Raw genomic sequence first — 22,191 nt, forward strand, 5'->3', positions numbered from 1 at the left:
GTAAATGGAGGCACTTGGTTGTAGATCTTTTAGGGTGGACTCCCATTCAAAAGCCTGTTTTGCCAACTAGGTGGGAATACCTAACAAAAAGTCAGTTTAATTACGTTTGTGTTTAAATACATTTCCAAAGTTTAAAAAAAAAAAAAAAGATCTCTCTCTATATTGCAGATTTACACACATTGCTGATGGAACGTATCAACCACGATTAATTCGGGTTCAAGGTAACAAGGCATGAAAATATAATCATCCATATTCAGGCTCATCTTAACGCTAATGGAAATGGCTCCGCGATGTTCGTCAGTTTATGTACTGTCAGAATGGAGCGTGTGCGCAGTGTGAGAAGCATTCATCAAAGCGGTGCTGCTGACAAAAGCTCGGCGTTGATGAAAGTGGTGAGGCTGATCAACGCACTTAAGCTTAAAGGCGACACTGAAAGCAATTGATTAAAAGATGGCCAACACTGAGGAGCACAGGGACACTGCAGAGCTTTTCATCCTATGGAAATAAAAGCATTTGGCCTCACCGTTCCGGTAACATTTCTATAAGATGTATAGTAGGGACTTTGTGTCCATTTAGAGAGAAGATTATTTGCAAGGGTTAGGGTTATGATTGATTGGTAGTCCCAAAAGCCATTCCTTAAATTTCAATTAAACAAGCCAAGATTTGACACCAAGTAAATTCAAGTTACTGTGCATCTAAGGCTGGGAAACGCGGATATAGTTTTGTCAAGCTTTGTTTGAGAGTCTTACCTGGTGTTCCCATAGGTCCTGGATCACCGGGTAGCCCGAGACCAACCTGACCTCTTTCTCCTTTCTGCCCTCTGTAGCCTGTGGAAAGACCCCACAAAGTCTTATTGTACAAATGACTGAAATGCTGACTGTGCAGTCGTGTGCAAGAAAAATGTACATATATATATTAGTACTGTTAGCACAAATCCCACAACAAGGATTTATTCAAGGAGAGTCAAGGTGGTGATACACTTCTGACACCTTCACATCCGTCCAGGGAATTCTACGCATTAGCTCCTGGATGCTATAAATAACACCCGAATGACGACAATATCAAACAGCAGCTCTGTGATTATTTGGAGCGAAGCAGCTTTGCAAGTTGACATACAAACAGGCTACTGCGTTCTCACTGTCGGTCCCCTACCTTGAATAATAAAAGACATACCGACATGCCGTCAAAAATCGGAAATCATCAAAGGAGCCATCTGTGCGTTAGTCAACGACAGCCACATAGGCGCACAGCTTTCAAGATTCCACAACAGAGCACAGGCTGATCAGATTGGAAAATCATCAAAGATGGATTCACGCGACAAACACAATTAGATGCAACACTTTCCAAGGGGCAAAATAAATATATTCACCGGACCAAACGGGTCAAAGTAAACGCTCTTCGAATTTGAATCAAATATGATGATACAAGCTGTTAAGTAGTCAAGCACAAGCTCACTTGGAAACACGCAAAAAGTTAGAAGTTGAGCACTTGATTTAACGAAAATAATAATGTAATATTAACCCTGTCAAATCAATTGTGTGCTGCATGTAATTTGCTATGCTACAGTCACTGTTCAATAACCAGAAAGGGCAAGTCAACCCCACCAACATTCTTTACAATAATATGTTCTATGCAGACCCACCAGTCTAAAGATGATAGTCTGATCAATATTATGTTTGTGGAATATCACTTGCTGTCAATCAAATATGACATCACAGAAGCTCAGGGAAAAAACAGATCACCTTCAGAAAAACAGTGAGCGGTGATTGGTGAGTAACTGGGATGTCATTGTCAGTGCAATTCCTCCTTTGCGGTACTGTTATAAAAAGGGCCAAAATATTTAGGCCACATATGGTAATAGTGTATAATCATAAACATGAGAGTGTTTGATTTTCCCATTGTACTTTTCCTAAATCTGATTTGACCCTTGAAAGAAATGGCCCCTGACTGGAAACAGGTTCCCCACCCCTCCTTTAGAACTTCATGCACAGTCGTTCATTCTTTACCCTTCGGAAGCAACATGCACACTAGAATGTGTGAATATTCCCCCCAAGAGGCCCTTGCAGTAATGGAGTCAGGACCAGCAGTAGAATGGTGAGCATCTTGTGTGCGCTGACGGGAGCATCAAGCGTTGCGCTGCCTGGCCCAAAGGAGAAACGCTTCGACGCTTACGTGTCACAGAAAATCTCCGAAAAAGGGCTTGCGATCGCTCCAAAAGTGAGCGTGAATGAGAAAAAGGGAAGGGGGTGGCAGTGGGGGGAGCTTTGTTGCAATAATGAGACTTCTTTTCAGCAGTCACACAGCCTGGGGGATTTCATTCAGTGGGAGGAGACACTCTGGAGGAGAGAATACTCTGAACCTTGAGCAAAAAAGAAATTCTAAGTAATGCATTTGGGCAGCAATCGAGATTGCTGCAATCTGATTTCGTGCCAAAATTGCCATTGTGTCCAACATTTGGCTGGAAACAAATTGCTTCGACTGGCAATAATGGACAAATCCTGTTAGTAGCAAAATAATAGTGTTACAGAGATTTCAGACCTGATTGATTTGATCACAGTCCTGCATATTTGCACATGGCATTTCTTTACAACAATTATTTATTATTCTATTCTTTAAAAAAATCTTTCTTTAAGCATAAGTGAAGATTAAATAGTGTGGCACAATTTACAGTGAATGACAATTCTAGGATACAAAACAGAATCATAAAACACAAATTCAGTCAGTATTAAATGGACATGGCAAATGCCCCAATACAAAATGATGTTATGACAACAAAGTGTCAACAAAGTACATGTATATGAACATACATATATGTATGTATAAATATAAGTACGTGAACATATACGTGTATCTGTATATGTACAAATGGTATGTATGTTTATAGGTATACACATCCGTATTCGTATATGTGTATCTGTATATGTATCCGTATATACTATATCATATATGTACATATACTACATGTATATATGTAGTATATGTATATATATACATGTATATGTACATGGAGGGATGGTGTGGTTGATGTACAGGTATGCCTAGCATAATCTAAAAATAAACCAAATAAAATTCTGGGCTAAAATGAAAGACAATAAATGCATGGTATTAAGCATGCATCTGTATGGCAGACAGTCTGAGGCCAGTAGAACTCAAACCAAAAACAAAATAGGAAAGGCACTGTACATTTAACAGAAGGCTTATTTTTCTCCATAACAGTTCATTTTGGCTGAGGAAGAAAAGGCAAATTGGATGTTCCAGAGGATCACAGTCTCCAGCAGAGGATGACGAGAAATAATGAGGAAATATTACCCCCCAAACTCTCTCCCCAGATGAGTGGAGTCAACAAAGAAAGAATTAGGAAGTTGTTGAATTTTTGATTTATCAAGGGAGATAACGTTCCTCTTCATTCTCAGTAAATGTTTATTGCAAGGCTGCATTAAGACCACCCTATAAAACACTCTTGCACGGCACAGAAAATAAAACAAGCAACCAAAAATCCAGGAGCTAGGTGTGTTAACGGGGGGTATCAACACAGCACACGTATTTATAGTGTGTGTTTTTTTTTAGTTGCCTACATTAGCTGTATTATTCATGAATGGGGGCAGCAGCATTTCATATTATAGCTGTGTAAACATGTTGTGGTGTTGTGAGGTAGATGCAAAACACAGTGGGAAGAAGAAAGCCAGTGTGCAGTGGAACCACTACCAGACGCCCCCACCCCCCCCTCACCCCGATTGAATATATATCACTAATGAGACTGTTCTCCTGTGCGCACTGATAAAACTCTTATTGACAGTCAATTCTTCATATGTCTTCATATTTCCCAGAGAGTCGTCGTGCGCCACACACTCTTGGCCTTTTTCCTCTGCCGCCCGCCCCTCAGTCTAAAGAGAAAAACATCCCCACAAAATTGAAACGATTTCCTTTTGCACATTGGCAGCCTGCTGCAGATCTAAATTTAATCTCTCAATCGGTGACATGTCAGCCATTTTACCTTCACGTGGTGATACACTTACAATTACAGGCTCATTCCGGAGCTGCTGTATACCGACACTAATGATCACGACAAAATGGTGCGTTCAAGGCATTAATGGGGCGTATGCGCACTGGCCACATTATGTACAGCTGCAGAATGTAAATTATAAACAATATACAAATGAAGCCTTGCACGTAAAAAGGTAAATGGTAGGTAAGTGCCAATTCCAAAGCATGGCAACTTTTTTTTTTTTATTCTAGGAGCTACTGCCACACTTGGTCTGAACGCAAGCCGATAACAAAAAGTACTAACTACCCTATCAAAACTTGATTCACTTCCATTAAGCAGCTCAACTCCAAGTTTTAAAAACATTATAAAAACCTGCAGTATTAGTCTAAAGGTTGTGTCCAAATGCATCTTGAATACAGGTCTGATTATTTGTGTTATTTAATCATTTTTTCACCGTTTTTTTCTTCTTCCCCATTAACTGTGTGTTATGAAACTATAAACGGAGATTGTAGCACAATATTAAAAGAAAGCTGTTTGTACAGTGTTGAATAGCACATGACTATTTTTGCATTGCGCCATATGCAAAGTCACAACACCTGGTAATTGGATTGAATCGAATCGCAAGTGTGCTGTGCCACTGGCAGAGTAATGAGATACAGATCGCATTGGCCTCAGTGATGGAGATAAGGGAGATATGGTTAAGCAACAAAAAGGGATTAATAAAGTTTCAGGGGGTAGTTTTAAGCTTTTCATGTTAAGCATGTCATTTATAATTGATGTAATGAAATAACGCCTGATGACCTTGGTCGACTGGGCTCATACCTTGAGGACCAGGAGAACCAGGATCTCCTGGTAAGCCCGGCAAGCCATCCTTGCCAGGCAGTCCTGGAGGTCCTTGGATTTGTGAGGCTAAAATTCCTGCAGGCAGCTTCTGGAGCGTGACAGAACTGGACAACTTTTCTACAAGACAAAACACGGCAGCTGTCACGATGAAAAGGAGAATAAACAGATTAAAATTGTGCAACCGCTTGTACCTTCGAAGATCCTTAATATTTCAGTCCTGATGAACATTTTGATTTCTTCCATAAAGGTGGGGTCACCCTGTAGATAGATGTGATAATTAATTTTCATCTAAGAGTTAAATGTCAGCTGCAGCAAAGTTAGCTAATTATTATAGCGCGATGGAAATCAAGATGCATGTCTTGTCTCTCAGTTTAATGATCTCCTCCAGACTGTTTGTAGAAACGAGCACGCCGAAAATTATGCCAGCGCGATTATGAACATTACTGTCAACCACCCTGAACGGGTTGGGGAAATACTTTTTTTTTTAAATGTAGATAAAAGCTAGATGTATAGAAAGCAATGTCAAAAGAAGCTTACTTTACATGGACAAGCACAAAATGTTGGTATAGATGCGTATGGGCATACATTTTGTGTTTTTCTGGGTATAAGCTACAATAATGAGTGAGTCGTGATCCACTCGTGCCTTCCTACATAGAACATATAATATGAAGCGGTGTGCAAAGGGGTGTCAAGACGCATTTCAATTTCAAATGAAGAAATTCCACCATGCTCCTCCCGGCGATAATCGTTTATGCATGACGCCCATCAGATGGTGTATGTATAGCGACAGCGAATGGCAAAACCTTCTGCAGCCCCCGGTAGCACTGACACAAAATTACACGGGCCATGCGAATTATAGAAAGGCTACAAAGCGTAACATATGGTGGCTGTATATTGAAAGTAACATTTCCAACCTCTTTAAAGACAACACATCTTTTTTTGTGCTGAACTTCACTTGAAGGCTGATGGCCTCTAGGGGTACAAGTATCAAGTATCGGTGTAATCAGACATTGACATTCATGACTTACCAACTGTCCAGGAGGGCCAATATCTCCTTTTCTTCCCGAAGGTCCACTTGGGCCAATTAGGCCACTATCTCCTGGGCGTCCTCTCTCTCCCTGGACACCTCTCTCTCCAGGAATTCCTGGATCACCCTGCATGAGTGTAAAACCCGAAGAACCCACACATGCTGCTTGAGTTATCTACCGTTGTTGCAATTATACTGTGATAGATACTGCACATGGATGAATTAACATACATTTAGAGTGACTAAACTAAAATGTGTTAAACTGTGATAAATTGAATTAAAATAAAAGGAGCAATATAACTGGAGACAATATGTGTGTCATTAAAAAGGATTTCAATTGTAACAGTAATGATGGTGAGGTTACATTGCTTATTTTTCATCCCCAAACATGAACCGAATCATACAACTGGGTTGACCTCTTTCGGTCAAGGGTGTGCTGGGGAGGCAGGTTATACCCTGGATTGGTTGCAAATCAATCCCAAGGCATGGTATGTACAAGCAAACATTCCCATGGGTAGAACAGGAATAGGCCTGACTGAGCTGGGTTTCAAACTCAGAACCTTCGAGAGTGTGAGACATCTTCAGTCGGGAACTTACACGTTCACCTTTGGATCCTCTGTCCCCCGTTCTTCCTGGTACTCCCTTTAAATCAGAAAAAAGAAAAAACACAAACACATAATACATATGCACACCTTTCTCAATGCTAACACAAAAAACTATTTATTAAAAATGACATTTCTATCCGTGTGGCCCGTATTGCAGAAATTCACTGAACAAAAACAGGGAAAAAGTTTCTAGTGACAGAGTAGTAGGTTTTCCCCAGATGAATGAGAACTGATTGCTTATTACCCAGCCCAGGTGTATTGTTTGTCTAGCTTCCCGCAGTCTTTCACCTTTTGCAATGTCACGGCTGCTCTGCATCACTCTTGCTGGCTTCTCTCTACTTTGCTGTATATGCGGAAGTGGGGGAGCGTAAATACCAAGTGAAGCTCTTGAGCTGCATGTCACAACATCTTGTGTCTTCCAACCCCACCCTGTCACCCCTCATTGCTTTCTTTAAGCACACTCTGTGCAACACTCAGGGGAGCATCCTCGTATCCATTTCTAGCCGGATTGAAGGAGCCAAGCAAGAGACTCTGGCATGTGATATGGATTCTTGAAATGGAGCAATACTCCCGTTACCTTCGTTAATCTAAACCACTCCCTATTCCCCAAAGCCCAACGGCAGCTTTAAATCTATCGTCTTGCCCATTGAGTTGCTTTCCAAAGATTTACATGAAACCACAAATCTAAGGCGGTTGGGCTAAAAAGGCAAAACCACCTGCTAGATGGCACTGTTTCTCTTCCAAAAAACATCCGGACGGCAAGCTAGTGAGATGTAACAAGACAATGCAGTGCAGGGATGAGAATATCCAGGAGGAATATTAACTAATTATTAGAGGAAGACAATAAACTATTGGGGCAGTCATTAGTGTGCTCTGTGACATAATGTTGTAAATCAGAAAGGGAAATATGAAGTGACTTCTGCATGCCGCATGCCTCGTCTGTAAGATTATTTAGGAAACCGTAACTAATAAATTTGATGAGTTATGGAAAAAAAATGCCGTCTGTCTTTGTTTAAAACATTGAATAATTACCTGCTAGCATAAGGTGTGTAATTGGAGTTAAAAGACTAAGATTCACCAAAGTCCTACATCTGTAGGCTTCCGTTTAGCTTAATCATTAAAACGTCAAACAATGCAAATTGGTTTAATGCACTCGGGTAACTTGAAAGAGGTACGGTTGGGATTAAAATCTGCTGCGCCATCTCCTTGCAGATGGACGGATGTAAAGCACTTTCCATAAGGGGATTTTGATGGTGTGCGCACAACTCACCTTGTAGCCGGGAGTACCGTCTTTTCCAGGTCTGCCCTGCTCAAGGAGCGAAACACAAACAAAGGCAATTTGTATCAGCTCCTTCGATTGGATCAGCGCCACTCCACACCTGCTAATCTCCAAATGAATGGCATATCTCAATCCTGATTGCTTGGCAAACGCTTTTCATTGTATGCTTGTGGAGGGAAAATGACCAAAAACATCTTTTATGGATCATCTAAATGTGTGCGGTAGTTTTTGCATTGTGTATTTGTTGCCTCTTAATGATAAAATAACACCTTCTGAGAGCCTTTAAAGACCACAGTGTGTTGGCTAAAGTCATTTTTACGGCCTGGGTATCCCGCTGTGGTGTTTTGGGAACACGTATCTGTGATTATAAGCGCAGGCCAAGAATACATGTAAATCCTTACAGCAACACCTTGCGGTCCCTCGGGTCCCGGGAACCCCGTCTCTCCGAGTGGCCCCCTCTCACCCTGTCAGAGAACAGAGAGGCACCATCGTGTCAGTTGGCAGTGATAAAGGAATGACGTGCAGATTGACAGCTCAAAGAGAGTTGGCGGCTGCTGCTCACCGGCTCTCCTGGGATGCCTGGTTCTCCCCGAGGGCCGGGCTTCCCCTGTCAATCAAAGGCAAAAGAAAAGAATCATCAGTGTTTGACAGACCCTCAATGGTGTCATATGTGGAGGAACTCTGCAGACTCTCGTTTATAATAGAACCAAGATGGGGAGCACAAACACACAGCAGGTTATCCCGGGCATAGAAAAAGTTGATATACCCCTGTTCAAATGCCAGGCTTTTGTCATATGTAAAAAAAATATATATATAAAAATAGACCAAAAATAAATCACTTCAGAACTTTTTTTCACTATTGATGTGATGTGATGATCTACAACCTATACAACTAATTTTAGGAAATACTCATGCTAAATTAGAACACAATGTTTCTTTATTAATTTATTTTATACTGTCAATAATAGCCTTTAGGCTTCTATTAGAACCCCCTCAATATGTTAGCAAAATCCTACTAGACCATCTAAACTTCATTTGGGTCTAAGCAAGGGCACTTAAAATCATGGTTAGTGAGTGCCGGTTTGAACATGATATGCTGAATCGGAACATATCTACATCCCCGGTTATAAGAGGGTGCGCACACTTCTGCAACCACAACATCAATTTTCTTTCCGTCTCGAAAAGCTTTCAGTTTTTTTTCATTCCTTTTTTTCATATCACAAACACTTGTCATCTTGTGTAGTGCTGTGGTACCTTGGAAAAACAAAGATGATTAAGCTGAGACGTAGGTTGACACGGACACATAATGGGCACAATATTTGTTACATCTGCGCAATTTATGTGGTACTTGTATTTTTTTTCAATAAGATACAGACTTAGCACATCTGTTTCATATTCAAGAGGGACATTTTAACTCAGGCGTGTGGAGTGTGCATATTGTTCCATTGCTCCATGTACCTGACATTCCAAACACAAGCACGATGGATTAATTCAAGTAGTCTGACCTCGGAATTATAAGTGTAAGCGTGAATTGTCGAATGTCTTTAGGTCCCAGCTCATCCATGACAAGTGCTAAGGATTGGACATGAGTGTATAGTGCAAGTGTAGAAGGACCTGATGAGCATGACTAAAAGAAACCGACTTACTGTAGGCCCTGGTATTCCCGGTGGGCCAGACGGACCGACATCACCCTGAAAGAAACATGGCAATTATGTCAGACACATAAAAAAAGAGCTAAAGTTGTGTTTCTCCATCATAGCAGTGTCAGCATAAATTGAGGGTTAACATGAAAACATTATTTCTACCCACTATCACCAGAGGCGATATAGATTCTACGACCTTATAATGAACACTTTGAATGTCTCTTCTGGTAAATAAAAAATGTTCCAGCTCCTCGCCACACCCACGTTTCACATGATATTTTGGTAGGAAAGTAGACTTGCGACACTCGCTGCATCTTTTATCCTATCTTCGACTACAAGCCTTGGCAACTGTCATACTATATTATCATACATAATCACTTCCTGATAAATAAATAATTTTATTTTAGCACTCTACTACCCTTCACTAATGACTTTCAAAACACAGTGCAAAACAATCAGTAAACATGTTGGGTTGACAAATTAACTAGGGAGGAGTTAACAATAAACATTTTGACAGAATACATATTTAGTCAATGACCGTAAGTTCAACATAAAACAAACACTCCGTTTCTTTGTATGTTTTATTGTTGTTTGTCTGAGATGCTTTTGCTTACCTTCGCACCGGGTAGACCTTCGAGCCCGGGTAATCCCATGAGACCCGGTTCTCCCTACAAGTAATGAGAAATGACACACTCAGCAGTGTGAACATAAAACAAAACAAAACCACTATGAAAACTAAAATTGGTTTCATTTGTTGTCGCTATTTCCATTCTGATGGCCTTTTAGGGGCAGTTGATGAGCTCTTGAAGGTAGTATGGTTATTTCATGGCTGTCAGTAACTGTTAGCACATCAAATATAGATCCAAACTACTGTAAATTAAATTCTGCATGACACAAGACGTCACACGTTTCAATCGCTGCTCTGGGCACATGGTCTTGTATTAATACAAGCCTTCACGCGTCAATGCAAGATGATCCTGCGGGGACAATATGTCAGGCTCAGTGCATTATATTATATGATCTATGCCATGCGCTGTTACAATTTGTGGGCTGTAGATGAGACGGAGAAAGAGCCGTCCCATTTTAAAAATCCCAATCAGGCTTAGTTTGTGCCCTAAAAATAGAGAGATATTCGCAGCTGCATGAACAAGCGATGGCCTCTATTGAGCTCATTTTGTTCAAGCTGCCATGAAGAAACGCCATTACATGGAAAAGAGGGGCAACTGGGGCTAACATTGATGGATTGTGCGGGTAATTGTCACACATGTAGATTGTCACGAATAAGGGAGCACGGTTATGGGGAGAGCGGGGCAGCCACGGGGATCAGCTGTGAGACGGATTGAGGCAATTCCGCCACAGCACTGGTGCCGCTCACGTAATTTATTAAAATGTCAAATTAACATCCTGCTGAAAAATCACAGTGCAACAAAACAATAAAATCTACAATTGCCCCCATGGGAATAAAGAATTCACAGCGATGGCCCGAGCAGAATTGTTTCCACGTCTGTGTGGAATGTTTTCAGGCATCGGTGGGATGGAGTTGGGGGTCGTGTAGGTGGGGCATTTAACAGCGTTGAAGATTCATGGTCGTCCGCTGGCAAGACAATATGGTACCACTATTTCATATTCTCAGGAGAATTTAGTTTGTGTGTGTTGGAATTCAGCAGGTAAAGGCTTCAGAGTGCATTGATTGAAATAAACTGACAAGTCTGGCTCGACTCAAAGAGATCACAGAACGGACAAGAGATCTTTTGTTGGAAAAGAAAGTTTCAACTCACAGCGACTCCTTCATCTCCTTTGGGACCCTTGAAACAGATAATGGACAAATAAACGACAATTGCTCTCAAACATAATGTACACAATAAGACTAAAACTAAAATGGTGTTCTGTGACTGTCTGTAACACTTATTGAAACTAACAGTATAACAATGTGGCCAATTACTCAATATAATAACATTCAAAACGTGAGGAAAAAAAGGAAATGAATCATGTTTGGATCATGTAAATCGTACATCTATCCCAAATTGACAAGACTAAGGCTATGAAGGAGGCAGCAAGCAGAGAGGAATCCTGAAGATCTAACTGTAGTTCATGGAGATTAATTTTAGGCCCCGCCCCTCTCAGGTGTTGTGGAGCAATGATCCCTGTGGGGCCTTAGATTGGATGTCTCCCCGGGCTTGACGAGATTACAAACTGCCTGATAAGGAAGAGCAGTGCAAGGGGGATTTCAAAATGGGCCATTTTGGCTTGACACTGTGTGGCTGAACTCTGACTTCCATTTGCAAATCGCTGATGTTTTGTGCATCCTGGGGCAGGTCAGAGACATCTATCTGAGAATCAGAAAGCCTCTTAGCCTTAACCGGCCAAGCAGCAGCAGCAACTCTCAATAAATGTGACCGAGTGTGATATGAGGGCCTCAGAAGTCGAGATAACACTGGAGGGCCGATGGATTTTTTCTTTTCTTATGTGGCTCTCTAGAACCAACATGTCTGTCTGCTGACGTTTCTTCACCGTGCACTTTGAAGGAATCACTTCAGGCATAACGATGATTATACTTACCGGTGCGCCAGGAGCCCCGGGGGGTCCTAAAATAGCTCCACCACTCTGAAAAGACATGGTTTTGACTTTATGGCTTTCTATTCCACAATATGGGTCAAACATTTTTTAACCACAGGCATAGACTTTTTCTGCCAGAATGATTGATGGCATTGTACTGCTCACTCCAATGCATCACCGTGTCACAAGGAACACCAAATAAAGGTCTTTACCTGCAGCTTGTACAGATTGCTCATCCCATTGCCCTCCACGTAGGGTTGGCCCTAAAACACAACCGTCAGTAAATCACATCACATTTCATCCAACAGTGTTTCCTTGTGGATATTCTTAAGCACCAAGAGTTAATACAGTAGGCCCCAGGCAGCTATTTACTGCTAAGCCTTTAAAAGCTACATGGAGGTGATCAATACCTCATTTGGCGATTTCACAATGAGATGTGATGGGTGAGAAGAGAATAAAATGAGATGTCTGAACTCCATAAAGCCAAAAGTGAGAACAACTTTTGAGGTGTGAGACATTTAGAGACCCGAGTTCCAATCCAAACTTGTTTTTGGCCGATTAATATCGGTGAATGAACGCTTTTAAAGCAAAGAGGGAGTTAAGGTGCTCATTTAGAGGCAAGTGGATGCCTGTGCCCTTTTCAGGCCACTGAGCCATACCCTGTCCTCCCAGACTGCACTTTATGAGGCCAGGGTGCACGTGGGGGTAAGGCAGGTTCAAGGGGACGCCTGATGAATTATAGATTGGCTTTGGAGGAGCTTAGTCACTGGCCTTTTAGAGGAAGCGATTATGGTTCAATGCCAGCAAGCGGGTCGTCACAATGTCAACATATTTGTACTTTGTCATTTTTTTGCTGTTGTCTTGCACTAAATACTGCTATGTGGAGTGAAAGCAAATTCAGGGTCAGTTATGCATGGACGGCATGGCAAGACAGTTGTGTTAATAATCGATAAAAGCTAGTACAGCTAATAGAATAGCTAATGGCTATTCAAGGCTGTATTTGTCACATAAAACCTAAATTAACAACGAATCAGTGTTTCATTTGAAAAATGAAAGGGTAAGGCAAGCACATAATTTTCTTTGAATAATTAATTTTCTGCGCCCCTATTAGCCTAAACACTGCATTATGATTAATATTGTGTTTATGCAGTATAAATTAAGCAGGAAAATCCACTCATTTTAACCTTCTAAAGGGCCTGATAACTTACTGGAGGTCCTGGCAGGCCTGGTCGACCAGGAGGTCCCTCATTTCCCTGTCATTTACAAACGAGAAAGAGTTTTTAGTCAAATAAAAAACGTTCTAACCACAGTTCCAAGTCGACCTAATACATTAACAGTAAAATAACCCCCCCCCCCCCAAAAAAAAAGTAAAGTCTAATCAAAGAACTACGTGAAGGAAATCCAAAATTAATGAAGCATAGCTTTCAACGCTTACTCTTTCTCCTTTAAAGCCAGTTTGACCCTTTGAACCTGGGCGACCCATGAGCCCCTGTAAACAACACAGCAATATAATAATGGTTACATTCAGCATCAGAATGTCTATTATTCTGTATGACATCATAACACGTGGATTTTGTCGACAGATTGTAATAAACATGAGCGTCTTACCGGCTCCCCGGTACGACCTATCACTCCAGGAAGTCCTGGGACTCCGGTCGGCCCCTGAGACAGTGGAGATTCGTCACGTATATCAAAATCAAACTATAGCGATATGCCTTAATTTACGGACTATTGACCGTAATGGAATATAAGCAGCGACTAAAAAGTTCTACCACTTTCCTGTATTGTTGCTTGTTTTAGTTCTTCACAGTTTTCTCAGATTGTATGAACTGTTGATTTTTTGTTTTATTTTATTTATGTTTATTAGTTTTCTTTCTACTTAGCATATAGGCAATTATTTCTCATCCTCCTTCTCAGTAACTCGCAGTTTTTTTTTTATTTTGTTACTTTGACAGATATTAGTATTATTACTGCTTTGTGTCACCATCATTTGTTATTTATTACCTTAATGGACTAAAGGCTTTGAGGTACTCCTTTATTGCCTTGATTTGGGTGCAATCAGTCAGATACCCTTCCAGAAATAAATGTTAAAACTAAACAAAAATTTAGCTTGCTTTAAAAAAAAAAAAAAGTAGAGTCCCTTCAGCAATAACAGAGCCATAATTCTTCTTTTTACAAACTAATGAAATGTTGTTTTGAAGTTTCTTCACATTGCTACTCATATGGAGTGCTTTTTACACATTTTTTTTATTGACATTTAATCCAAACAAGAAAGGTGTTCTAAACAGAGCCTGTGTTGGATTTCAGAGAAAGCACAGGTATTGCCATTGACACAATCTTGAGCAAAAGGGCACTCTTGTGTGAGTGTGTTTGTGTGACTCAATGCTGAAGGGTGACCTATATATTGCTTATCATCTCCTCTACCACAAAGATTCCCGACACATTGGATAGCATTAAAAGATTGCATGTGTTCGTATTTTTGGGGTATAGAGGCGTACATACATATTTGCCACACGATACACCTTAATAAGGGACACAATGTGTTGGGTGGATTTGCCTGGTTGATGTATCTTCATGCTTTGCTTCCATCTTTAGATATGGACGACAGGTCAATTACTCAGCTAATTGCGCCAGGGTTTGGTCCCCATCCCTGATAATAATGATAAACACTCGACCAGGCTCTCGAAACTTCCAGGATGTCATGGCAAGTGGTATGATTTTAGCAGTGTGTCAAACTCATTTGAAATGGCATTCAAAATTGTGCTATGCATGTGTGTTTTCGGAAGCTGGATAACCTTATACAAGTGGGCCACGACTTAATAATAGGAAAATGCAGGTCCCAGTAGAGCAAGAGTTGAAAAACAAAGCTCTCGGCTTGTATTTTTTTTTTAAGTCACATTCGGGTCAGGGTATATTTTCATCACCTCAGAGGGCAAAGATGGGGAATAGTGCATCTTTCCAAGAGGAGTTTTTGATATTTCCCATTAGACTAAAAAGGTCATCACATTTGGCAAAAGAATAACTGAATATCAACATTGTGCAGACTTATTCCACTTTTTTGCACTCACCTCATCACCCTTATCGCCTGTGGGGCCAGGAAAGCCTCGCTCTCCTTTTAGTCCCTGTGGGGAACAGAACCAGTGCTGGAAATTGAGTGTTTTTTGGAAGTATACATATAGATTTTTCTATGAAAAAAAAGTCGCCCCGAAAACAATTAAACGGCACATAAACTTCAAAATGTCTTTCTTTTAGAGCAGAGCTGTAAATTGCTTCCTTGCATCAATGAGGAGCAACACTGTATCCATAGCAACAACATTTGCTGCAATCCCATCTCAGAGTACTAAATGAAGATGATTTTCTCTACAGCTAGTTAGGCTGCAAGACATTTCTGATATCCTAAGTAACAGTACATGCCATATACTAAAGGTTTTCAAATTATGTACGTATGTTAATATCTCCATCCAACCTTTGGGCCTTCCTTCCCAGGATTCCCGATTGGACCTCTTACACCTGGATCCCCCTGGTTAGAAGACAAACACAGAACGAATAAGGTGTCATCACCCAAGCAGGCGTATTTTGATGATGTATTGGAGATATATTCGAGTGTAAAAAGTGCGACATCAAGTTCCGGTTGAATGCAAAGTGATACCATAGGGTGTTTCTAGCATCTTACTAATAAGTCACACATACCTTTTCTCCCACCATGCCATCATTTCCAAGCACTCCAGGGGAGCCCTTCTCTCCTTTCTGTCCAGTCAGCCCGGAAACTCTCATCTGACAACCACTGCAGGCATTCTAGCAGCACAAGGAGGGCAATGGAGGACACAAATGTGGTGACACAAATAACATATCAAGTCTGAGTCCAAAATTATGATAATTTATTGTGTTATATTCCCGGTTGGAAGACAAGACCCTAGCTGACATAAAGGCTTGTTTAAATGTCTGCATAGCAGAAATAATGTGAACCCACCAACGGCGTTTCTCATCGAGGTGAGTGGTGAACTTTGTCAAACTCATTGGCTGTGACATTTAGGTGAGAATTTTAAATATCACCATTCATGATCCATTCTAGATATAAGGACTGCGCCTTCCAGCAGAATGTACCACACTGTGCCATTGCAAGCGGCAGTACAGTTATGTTTTGGGTTAAAAAAAAAAGAGTCAGAATTCATGAATAAAAAAGGCAATTGGTCAAGTTAAAATTGTCAAATAAAAAGGTTTGCAGGGACCAAGAAAGGCCTAAACAAGAATGTTTAAATTAACTTTTAGAGGAATCCAAATTAGCCGTAGGAGTAGCAAAATATATTTTTTAAAAGCTTTTGTTATTGCCACATTAGTGCTGTCTTGCTGCCTTATTAAATATTTGTTTCTGCCAGAAATTGATTACCTGCATTCTGGTAATCTTTTGAAACATTTTGCATCAACGTTTTGCATAAATGTTCACTAGTTTCTATGTTAACCAAAAATATAAACGCAACCCATTTGGTTATTTACCTATATTTTTATCATCTTGCCTTGACAAATCTAAGAATTTTCGACGTTAAATATGAACAATGCTTTGAAATAACTTGCAATTAGCTGTTCAGGGTTGCCTATAGTCAGCTGTGATAGGTTCCAGCAACCCACGGAAGGAGAAGCAGTACAGAGAATGAAAGGATGGATGCATGAGCGATATAAGCCTTTTGTGTCCGCTGAAAACATCTGAGATCTTTCAATTCATATCATGAAAAGCAAATGTGCTGCATTCATACTATTGTTCAGTGTATATTGCAGCATAATGAAAATATCCACATCAAATTCTCGATAAATATTACCAGTGAGTGGGCCTGAAATTATATTAGAAGTATTTCTAAATGTATCCCAGACATCCTGATGGAGGCACTCAAGGGCTTTACATTGCACCATTGGCTCCTGCAAGCCATGCATTTCTAGATTAACAACACAATGAGGTTTTCACATTTAGATTCCAAAATAATGTATGCAATCCTGAAAAGCTGCAATCATCATTAATTAGTATGATAAAATACCTTGAGCAAAGCCCCCATGTCTCCAACAATTGGTAGTGCAGTCTAAGAGAGAAAGTTAAAAAAAAAAAGCACATAAAACACAGGAACCTTCAGGCTAGTACATTTATTATATTATAAAACTATTCAGATGTTTATTTGTTTCTGAAGAGAGTGGTTAATCATGTTTTTTTTTGAAAGAACAAATCCTTGAACACTTCAGAAATCTTTTAATACGTTTGATATTTATTGTTTAATTCTCCAAAGCTGAGGAGAAGCACTTGAATGAATTTGTTGCTAGTCTGCACAATTATCATGTTCTCCTATTGTGTCACAAGTTTGTTGTCTTTGTACAACAAACATAAAGTGGACAATGAATGTGGTTTGTGAGTCTTTACACAACATAAACACATTTTAAATGGAAAAGTCCATAGTTTTGATATTTTTTTCCAATCTTTTTTTATTATCACTGGATTGTTACAGACACCAACTATGTATATGAAAACAGTGGCGGAAAGGTAACAGGGTGACTGTTAATTAGTCATAAACGCAACCAAATTCCTGAAGGTAACATTAAGCCATGAACAGCAAGCCTGGCTGCAAATACTCCCCGCCCTGAAGCTGTACCTTCACGGTATAAATAGGCAAAAGGGATTTTGAAACTTACTGGTTCACCTGGAGGTCCAGCTGGGCCAGGGGGCCCCGGTCTACCAGGAGGGCCCTTTAAGTGAGACAAAGAAGGAAACTAACAATCCTTCCGGGAAGGAAATTAAGCGACCATGCCACACTGTAATTGTACTTTCATATCCGTCACAGTCGGTGGCAATGTGTGATCTGACACTCTGCTTGAGTCCCAGCGTGATGGCAGCTATTAAGTCGGCTTATATCTGCACATGTGGCAGGTGGTTGGTTGATGGGGTGATAGGAACAACTTACCCCTCTTCCTGGAGATCCAGCAGGCCCAGGTGAACCTGGGGCTCCACGAACACCCTGAAAAATAACCATCAGCTTTGATGACTTAAAGAAAAAAATTAGCAGCTGGCAATGGAAATATAGTAATAATACATAATTTATTGTGGGATCTCCAAACCAGACATTATCTATGTTAATTTTTAATTATCCCTTTTTCTTTTCTAATTCATACCAAGGTAAATAATGAATAATTCACACAAGTGTCAAATATTGATTTAACATTTAGAACTAACATGGCAGAGCTATTTTTTTTTTCTTTGGGGTGACCAAAGATTTTTTTAAATTTATTTTTAAACAACCCCCTAAAAACGTTCAGAAAAAAAAGCAGAAACAAGTCCATTACATGTTCCCTACAAGGGATGCGGGAGGGCAGGGGTTGAAAAGAAATTCCAAGGAGAAATAAAAAAATACTCAATCATCTGGACTGGCACCTGGGAGGGTTCAAGAATATTTCAGTGGGCAGGGGGGAGGTGGGGGGGGGGGGGGGGGGGAAGCCTCCCGCAGCCCCATTTTTAGTTTCACCAGATAATTCAACCTAATAAAACTGCAATAAAATAAAGCTACTTTCATACTACATTAACGATATTAAATTGTATTGTGTAGAATAAGCACAGTATCTTAGCATCTGCTCCGTAAAATCTATTTGTGTGAACAGCCAGATGCTTTCCTATGTTGCAGTGAGTTCTGCAGTTATCATCCTACATTTTATCACGGAGGATAAAATCACCCAAACCTGGAGTGAAAACTTTAAATGCACAAGAATTTCTGACATCTCACATCTTACATGATGATGATTTAAACGTCAAGCTTTGACATGGAAGGTATATTTTTCTTGAACATTTCATATTTTCCAAATGTACAACTTCCACTATGTACCAATTATTATAAAGCTTGTTGTAGTTTTACTCAGCTGGAAGGCAAAGGGAATGTATGTTTTCATGTCATGGATTCAGGGTATAATCCACCAACCTCAATTCCTGGCTTTCCAGGAGGTCCCAAGGGGCCCTGAGAACACATCACGCAGCTTGTTAACACCATCTGCCCTCTAGCACCAGGGATCCAATAAAGCTATTGTGTTAGACACCTTTTGCTCACATTGATACTGCCTCCAACAATTCCATATTAAAAGAAATAGAGACAGAGGCTCTTGCAATCATGTCGGTGAAGTTGAAACGTGCAAAATATATGATGCGGGATGACTGCGTGCCACACGGCAGGAAGCAACCCGGCAGTGATGACAGCCATTTCCAGCAGAAAATGAATTTACTGTGCGCCGGGCTCTTTTTTACTGGGTATGGATATGAGCCCAGGCTAAATAATGAATATGCAGAACAATCAAATACACCATCATACTCACAGGCATGCCTGTGATGCTCTCGCCAGGCTCGCCTTTTTCACCATGCTCCCCAGGTAGTCCTGGGACACCGCGCTCCCCCTGACAAACGAACAAGGCAGCAGTCAGACAGCTCAATCTGATGCTCCTGCAGAGCTGCCGCACTGCATGATCATTAAGTATTTAGACTGGACCCGAATGGATTTTCGCTTTTATGTTTTTGTCTTCGGCAGCTTGGAGGGGAGGAAGCATGTATTTTCAAGACCAGTGGCGTGCACATGTTCTTTAGCTCTTTCGTTTGAAAAGTCTACACATGCTGAGAGCTACACAATATGTAATTTGTTTTTTCTTTCGAACAGTTCCATCAAAATTCCAAACACTCCTCTGGAAAAACTTTTACAATGTTTCAAGTGTGTAAGTAGGAATCTTTGTGAGGTCAGAGGTACAATTTGTACCGCCCACATTGGTTCCACTAGTTGTCTTGTTCATTTCCTGGTTGAACAGAAAAGGGTCTACCTTAAACTGGATCTACCTAAAACTGGTCTTGATCTGTATCTACAGGATGAGCAGATTAATGTGGCTGGTGTCCATGATGATCTGCAGTGTCAGTACTTTACCTTGGGGCCACGGGTGGCTCTGGACAAAATCAGCCCGTCACCCTACATGGGAGATAGATCAGAAAAGAACAAAACAACAAACTCAAGAGTGCCATCTAAAAAGTGTCCCAAGCTCATATTCAGTAGTGTTTGCAAGGATTACACGAGTACAAAAACACATCTATTATCATTCATTGACTTTCCAGCACAAAGACGACATTGATGACTGTTTTATCAAGCCCCACATTGCATCTTGTGTATTCCTTTCAAGATGGTGGCTTGTGATTAACAATGACACCATTTCCCGAAGAACTTCATTATTACATCCAATCGTAAAAGTGAGCAAAAAATACAGACCTACATCATTCATTTACAGGCAAAAATCGATTGAGCGACAGTTATTTGAAGAGGGCTGCCTCATTAAAGACACCCACTGACTTCATTTTATCGCTTTTATTGTCGTCTTAAATAACAAAGACCATAAAATGTGGGGAAAAATATCTATGCTCCCTCAGAAACACTTACCGCCAATGACATTCGCCAAAGGACCCTAGTCCATAAGATGGCATCTCATTTTGCACACGTATCAAGTTAGAGAACATGTAAGAGGTATAAACACTTCAGCCTGCACTAATTCCCTCCCCTATTTCTCTACTTGATGAGATCACTTCAGGTTGAGTGTTGTTTCGAAGAAAACAAACAAGATGGCGATGAAGTTAGAGGAGAACCGTGCAAGAGACACTTGTGGCTATAATAAACATTTTAGATGCATAGACACATCCATAAGATGTAATGCTTCAAAAGCCATCCTCTTGACAATGGTAGGTGTAATTATAACCCAGGATGAGGTTACCTAATATTTGATTACTTAATGGCTTGTGCCATAATATTAGCTCCTACAGTATGTAGGCTGTACTCGGGGGGCGACTTTTGCTAATCTGCTGCTGGTTCAAAAGCTATGCTTGATGAAGCCATAAGTATTAAATTATTTCTAGAATGTTTAGGACAGCTAAAACAGTCAGTTAATGTGAATACATACCACAAATCCAGGTTCACCAGGCTCACCCTTTGGTCCTGGGGGTCCCTGAAGTCCCATCACATCTCCCAAGTCTCCCTATTAAAAGAGTCATGAGTCAATCCTCAGACTATGTATTTGTTTAAGGCATGAGGCCCTTCATTGTGATAGTTAGTAATATTTGTCCAACTTTTGTTTCAAAAAACATTTTTGGTTCCTGTCTGAAGTCATTTATTGCAATCCTTTCATGTATGGAACTAATCCCAGTGATGTTGACAACTTGCTTTCTTTTTCAAAATCAAAACGACAGCCGACAAATGTAAGGACGGCCAAAACAGATATACCAACATGCCATATGTTTTTGTTGTTAACAGTGTGACAGCAAGGTGAATGTGTCAACTTAGTTTCAAAAGAAACTTTGAGTTTAATTCTCTCACTATTTGCAGTGGCGGAAATGCGATGTGGTAGCGAGTCAAACATTTTACAGTCAACATTCATTAGCAGAGATTTTCTGAGCAAATCCAAAATATACATCCTGATTTTACTGACTCATCATGGTCGTTGCACATCACAAACATTACAATAACTAAGAAACCCACAGAGACATAAAATACTGTAAACAATTTCTATCGTATTTATTGGCTATGGAAAACATATGGAAATGGAGAGATTATGCAAAAAAGAGTTTGACAAGAAGGCAAATACTTTTTCATGGCACTGTATCTACAGTCCACACAACCGGAGCAGGCCAACGTCACGGATCATATGAAAGAAGGAAATCACTTAAGCGAACTGCAAAGACGGCTCAGTCTAGCTCGAATAAATGGAAAAACCTGTGCAGCTTTACAAGGACAATTTGTTATTCATTTTCAGCATACTTAACATGCTCTCTACAGCCACATATTTTAATGGCTTTATGTACAGATATTTGTTTTCCATCCAAATCTACTCGAGATGATTGTTTGTTTTTGTTGCGACCCTCATACGAATACATAATCACACCTGTCTTTGGCATTAGTTTGCATTAGTGAAGGTGACAAAAGGAGAGTTTTCAATCTGAGAGGACGTCAGAAGCTTAAGCACTTGGAATTAGATTTATTTCCCTGCCCTGGAGTTTGACAGAATGACTGTGGCGGGAGGGGCGTCGCGTGTAAAGCGTCATTTATTTTGACAAGCGACACACCTCATCAAACTCGCGTGTCAAAGCGCACACTCTTGCACTTTGTCACTCTCAGTCAAGTCTTTGGAATAAGTCCTGCTGTAAGAGTTTCTGGTGTAAAAGTGGGGGTAGTCGAGGGCATCAAATGGAGGGAAACAAAGTTCTGGCGTGATTG

General features: G+C 40.5%; 1 protein-coding gene across 5 annotated transcripts in view; it reads right to left on the reverse strand.

The window, feature by feature from the left end:
• The window catches only part of LOC133158467 (collagen alpha-1(XIX) chain-like), a 73,812-nt gene that overhangs the window by 5,080 nt on the left and 46,541 nt on the right, over positions 1-22,191 (reverse strand). For 4 of the 5 annotated variants that reach the window (XM_061285707.1, XM_061285708.1, XM_061285706.1 and 1 more), the window contains 26 exons: positions 20,882-20,956; positions 19,864-19,905; positions 19,271-19,348; positions 18,883-18,918; positions 17,878-17,931; positions 17,609-17,662; positions 16,966-17,007; positions 15,629-15,733; positions 15,405-15,458; positions 15,007-15,060; positions 13,547-13,600; positions 13,374-13,427; positions 13,147-13,191; positions 12,151-12,201; positions 11,942-11,986; positions 11,161-11,187; positions 9,997-10,050; positions 9,386-9,430; positions 8,302-8,346; positions 8,141-8,203; positions 7,731-7,766; positions 6,453-6,497; positions 5,857-5,982; positions 5,020-5,086; positions 4,808-4,945; positions 750-827 (listed from right to left, as the gene is read on the reverse strand). In XM_061285707.1, coding sequence (XP_061141691.1) covers positions 750-827; positions 4,808-4,945; positions 5,020-5,086; positions 5,857-5,982; positions 6,453-6,497; positions 7,731-7,766; positions 8,141-8,203; positions 8,302-8,346; positions 9,386-9,430; positions 9,997-10,050; positions 11,161-11,187; positions 11,942-11,986; positions 12,151-12,201; positions 13,147-13,191; positions 13,374-13,427; positions 13,547-13,600; positions 15,007-15,060; positions 15,405-15,458; positions 15,629-15,733; positions 16,966-17,007; positions 17,609-17,662; positions 17,878-17,931; positions 18,883-18,918; positions 19,271-19,348; positions 19,864-19,905; positions 20,882-20,956 — 1,567 coding nt within the window. Of the gene's footprint in view, positions 1-749; positions 828-909; positions 3,885-4,807; positions 4,946-5,019; positions 5,087-5,856; positions 5,983-6,452; positions 6,498-7,730; positions 7,767-8,140; positions 8,204-8,301; positions 8,347-9,385; positions 9,431-9,996; positions 10,051-11,160; positions 11,188-11,941; positions 11,987-12,150; positions 12,202-13,146; positions 13,192-13,373; positions 13,428-13,546; positions 13,601-15,006; positions 15,061-15,404; positions 15,459-15,628; positions 15,734-16,965; positions 17,008-17,608; positions 17,663-17,877; positions 17,932-18,882; positions 18,919-19,270; positions 19,349-19,863; positions 19,906-20,881; positions 20,957-22,191 lie in introns of those variants that run through there. The other variant, XM_061285710.1, reaches the window with a different exon arrangement.

Source organism: Syngnathus typhle, linkage group LG8, assembly GCF_033458585.1.
Source record: "Syngnathus typhle isolate RoL2023-S1 ecotype Sweden linkage group LG8, RoL_Styp_1.0, whole genome shotgun sequence".
Classification (NCBI taxonomy): domain Eukaryota; kingdom Metazoa; phylum Chordata; class Actinopteri; order Syngnathiformes; family Syngnathidae; genus Syngnathus; species Syngnathus typhle.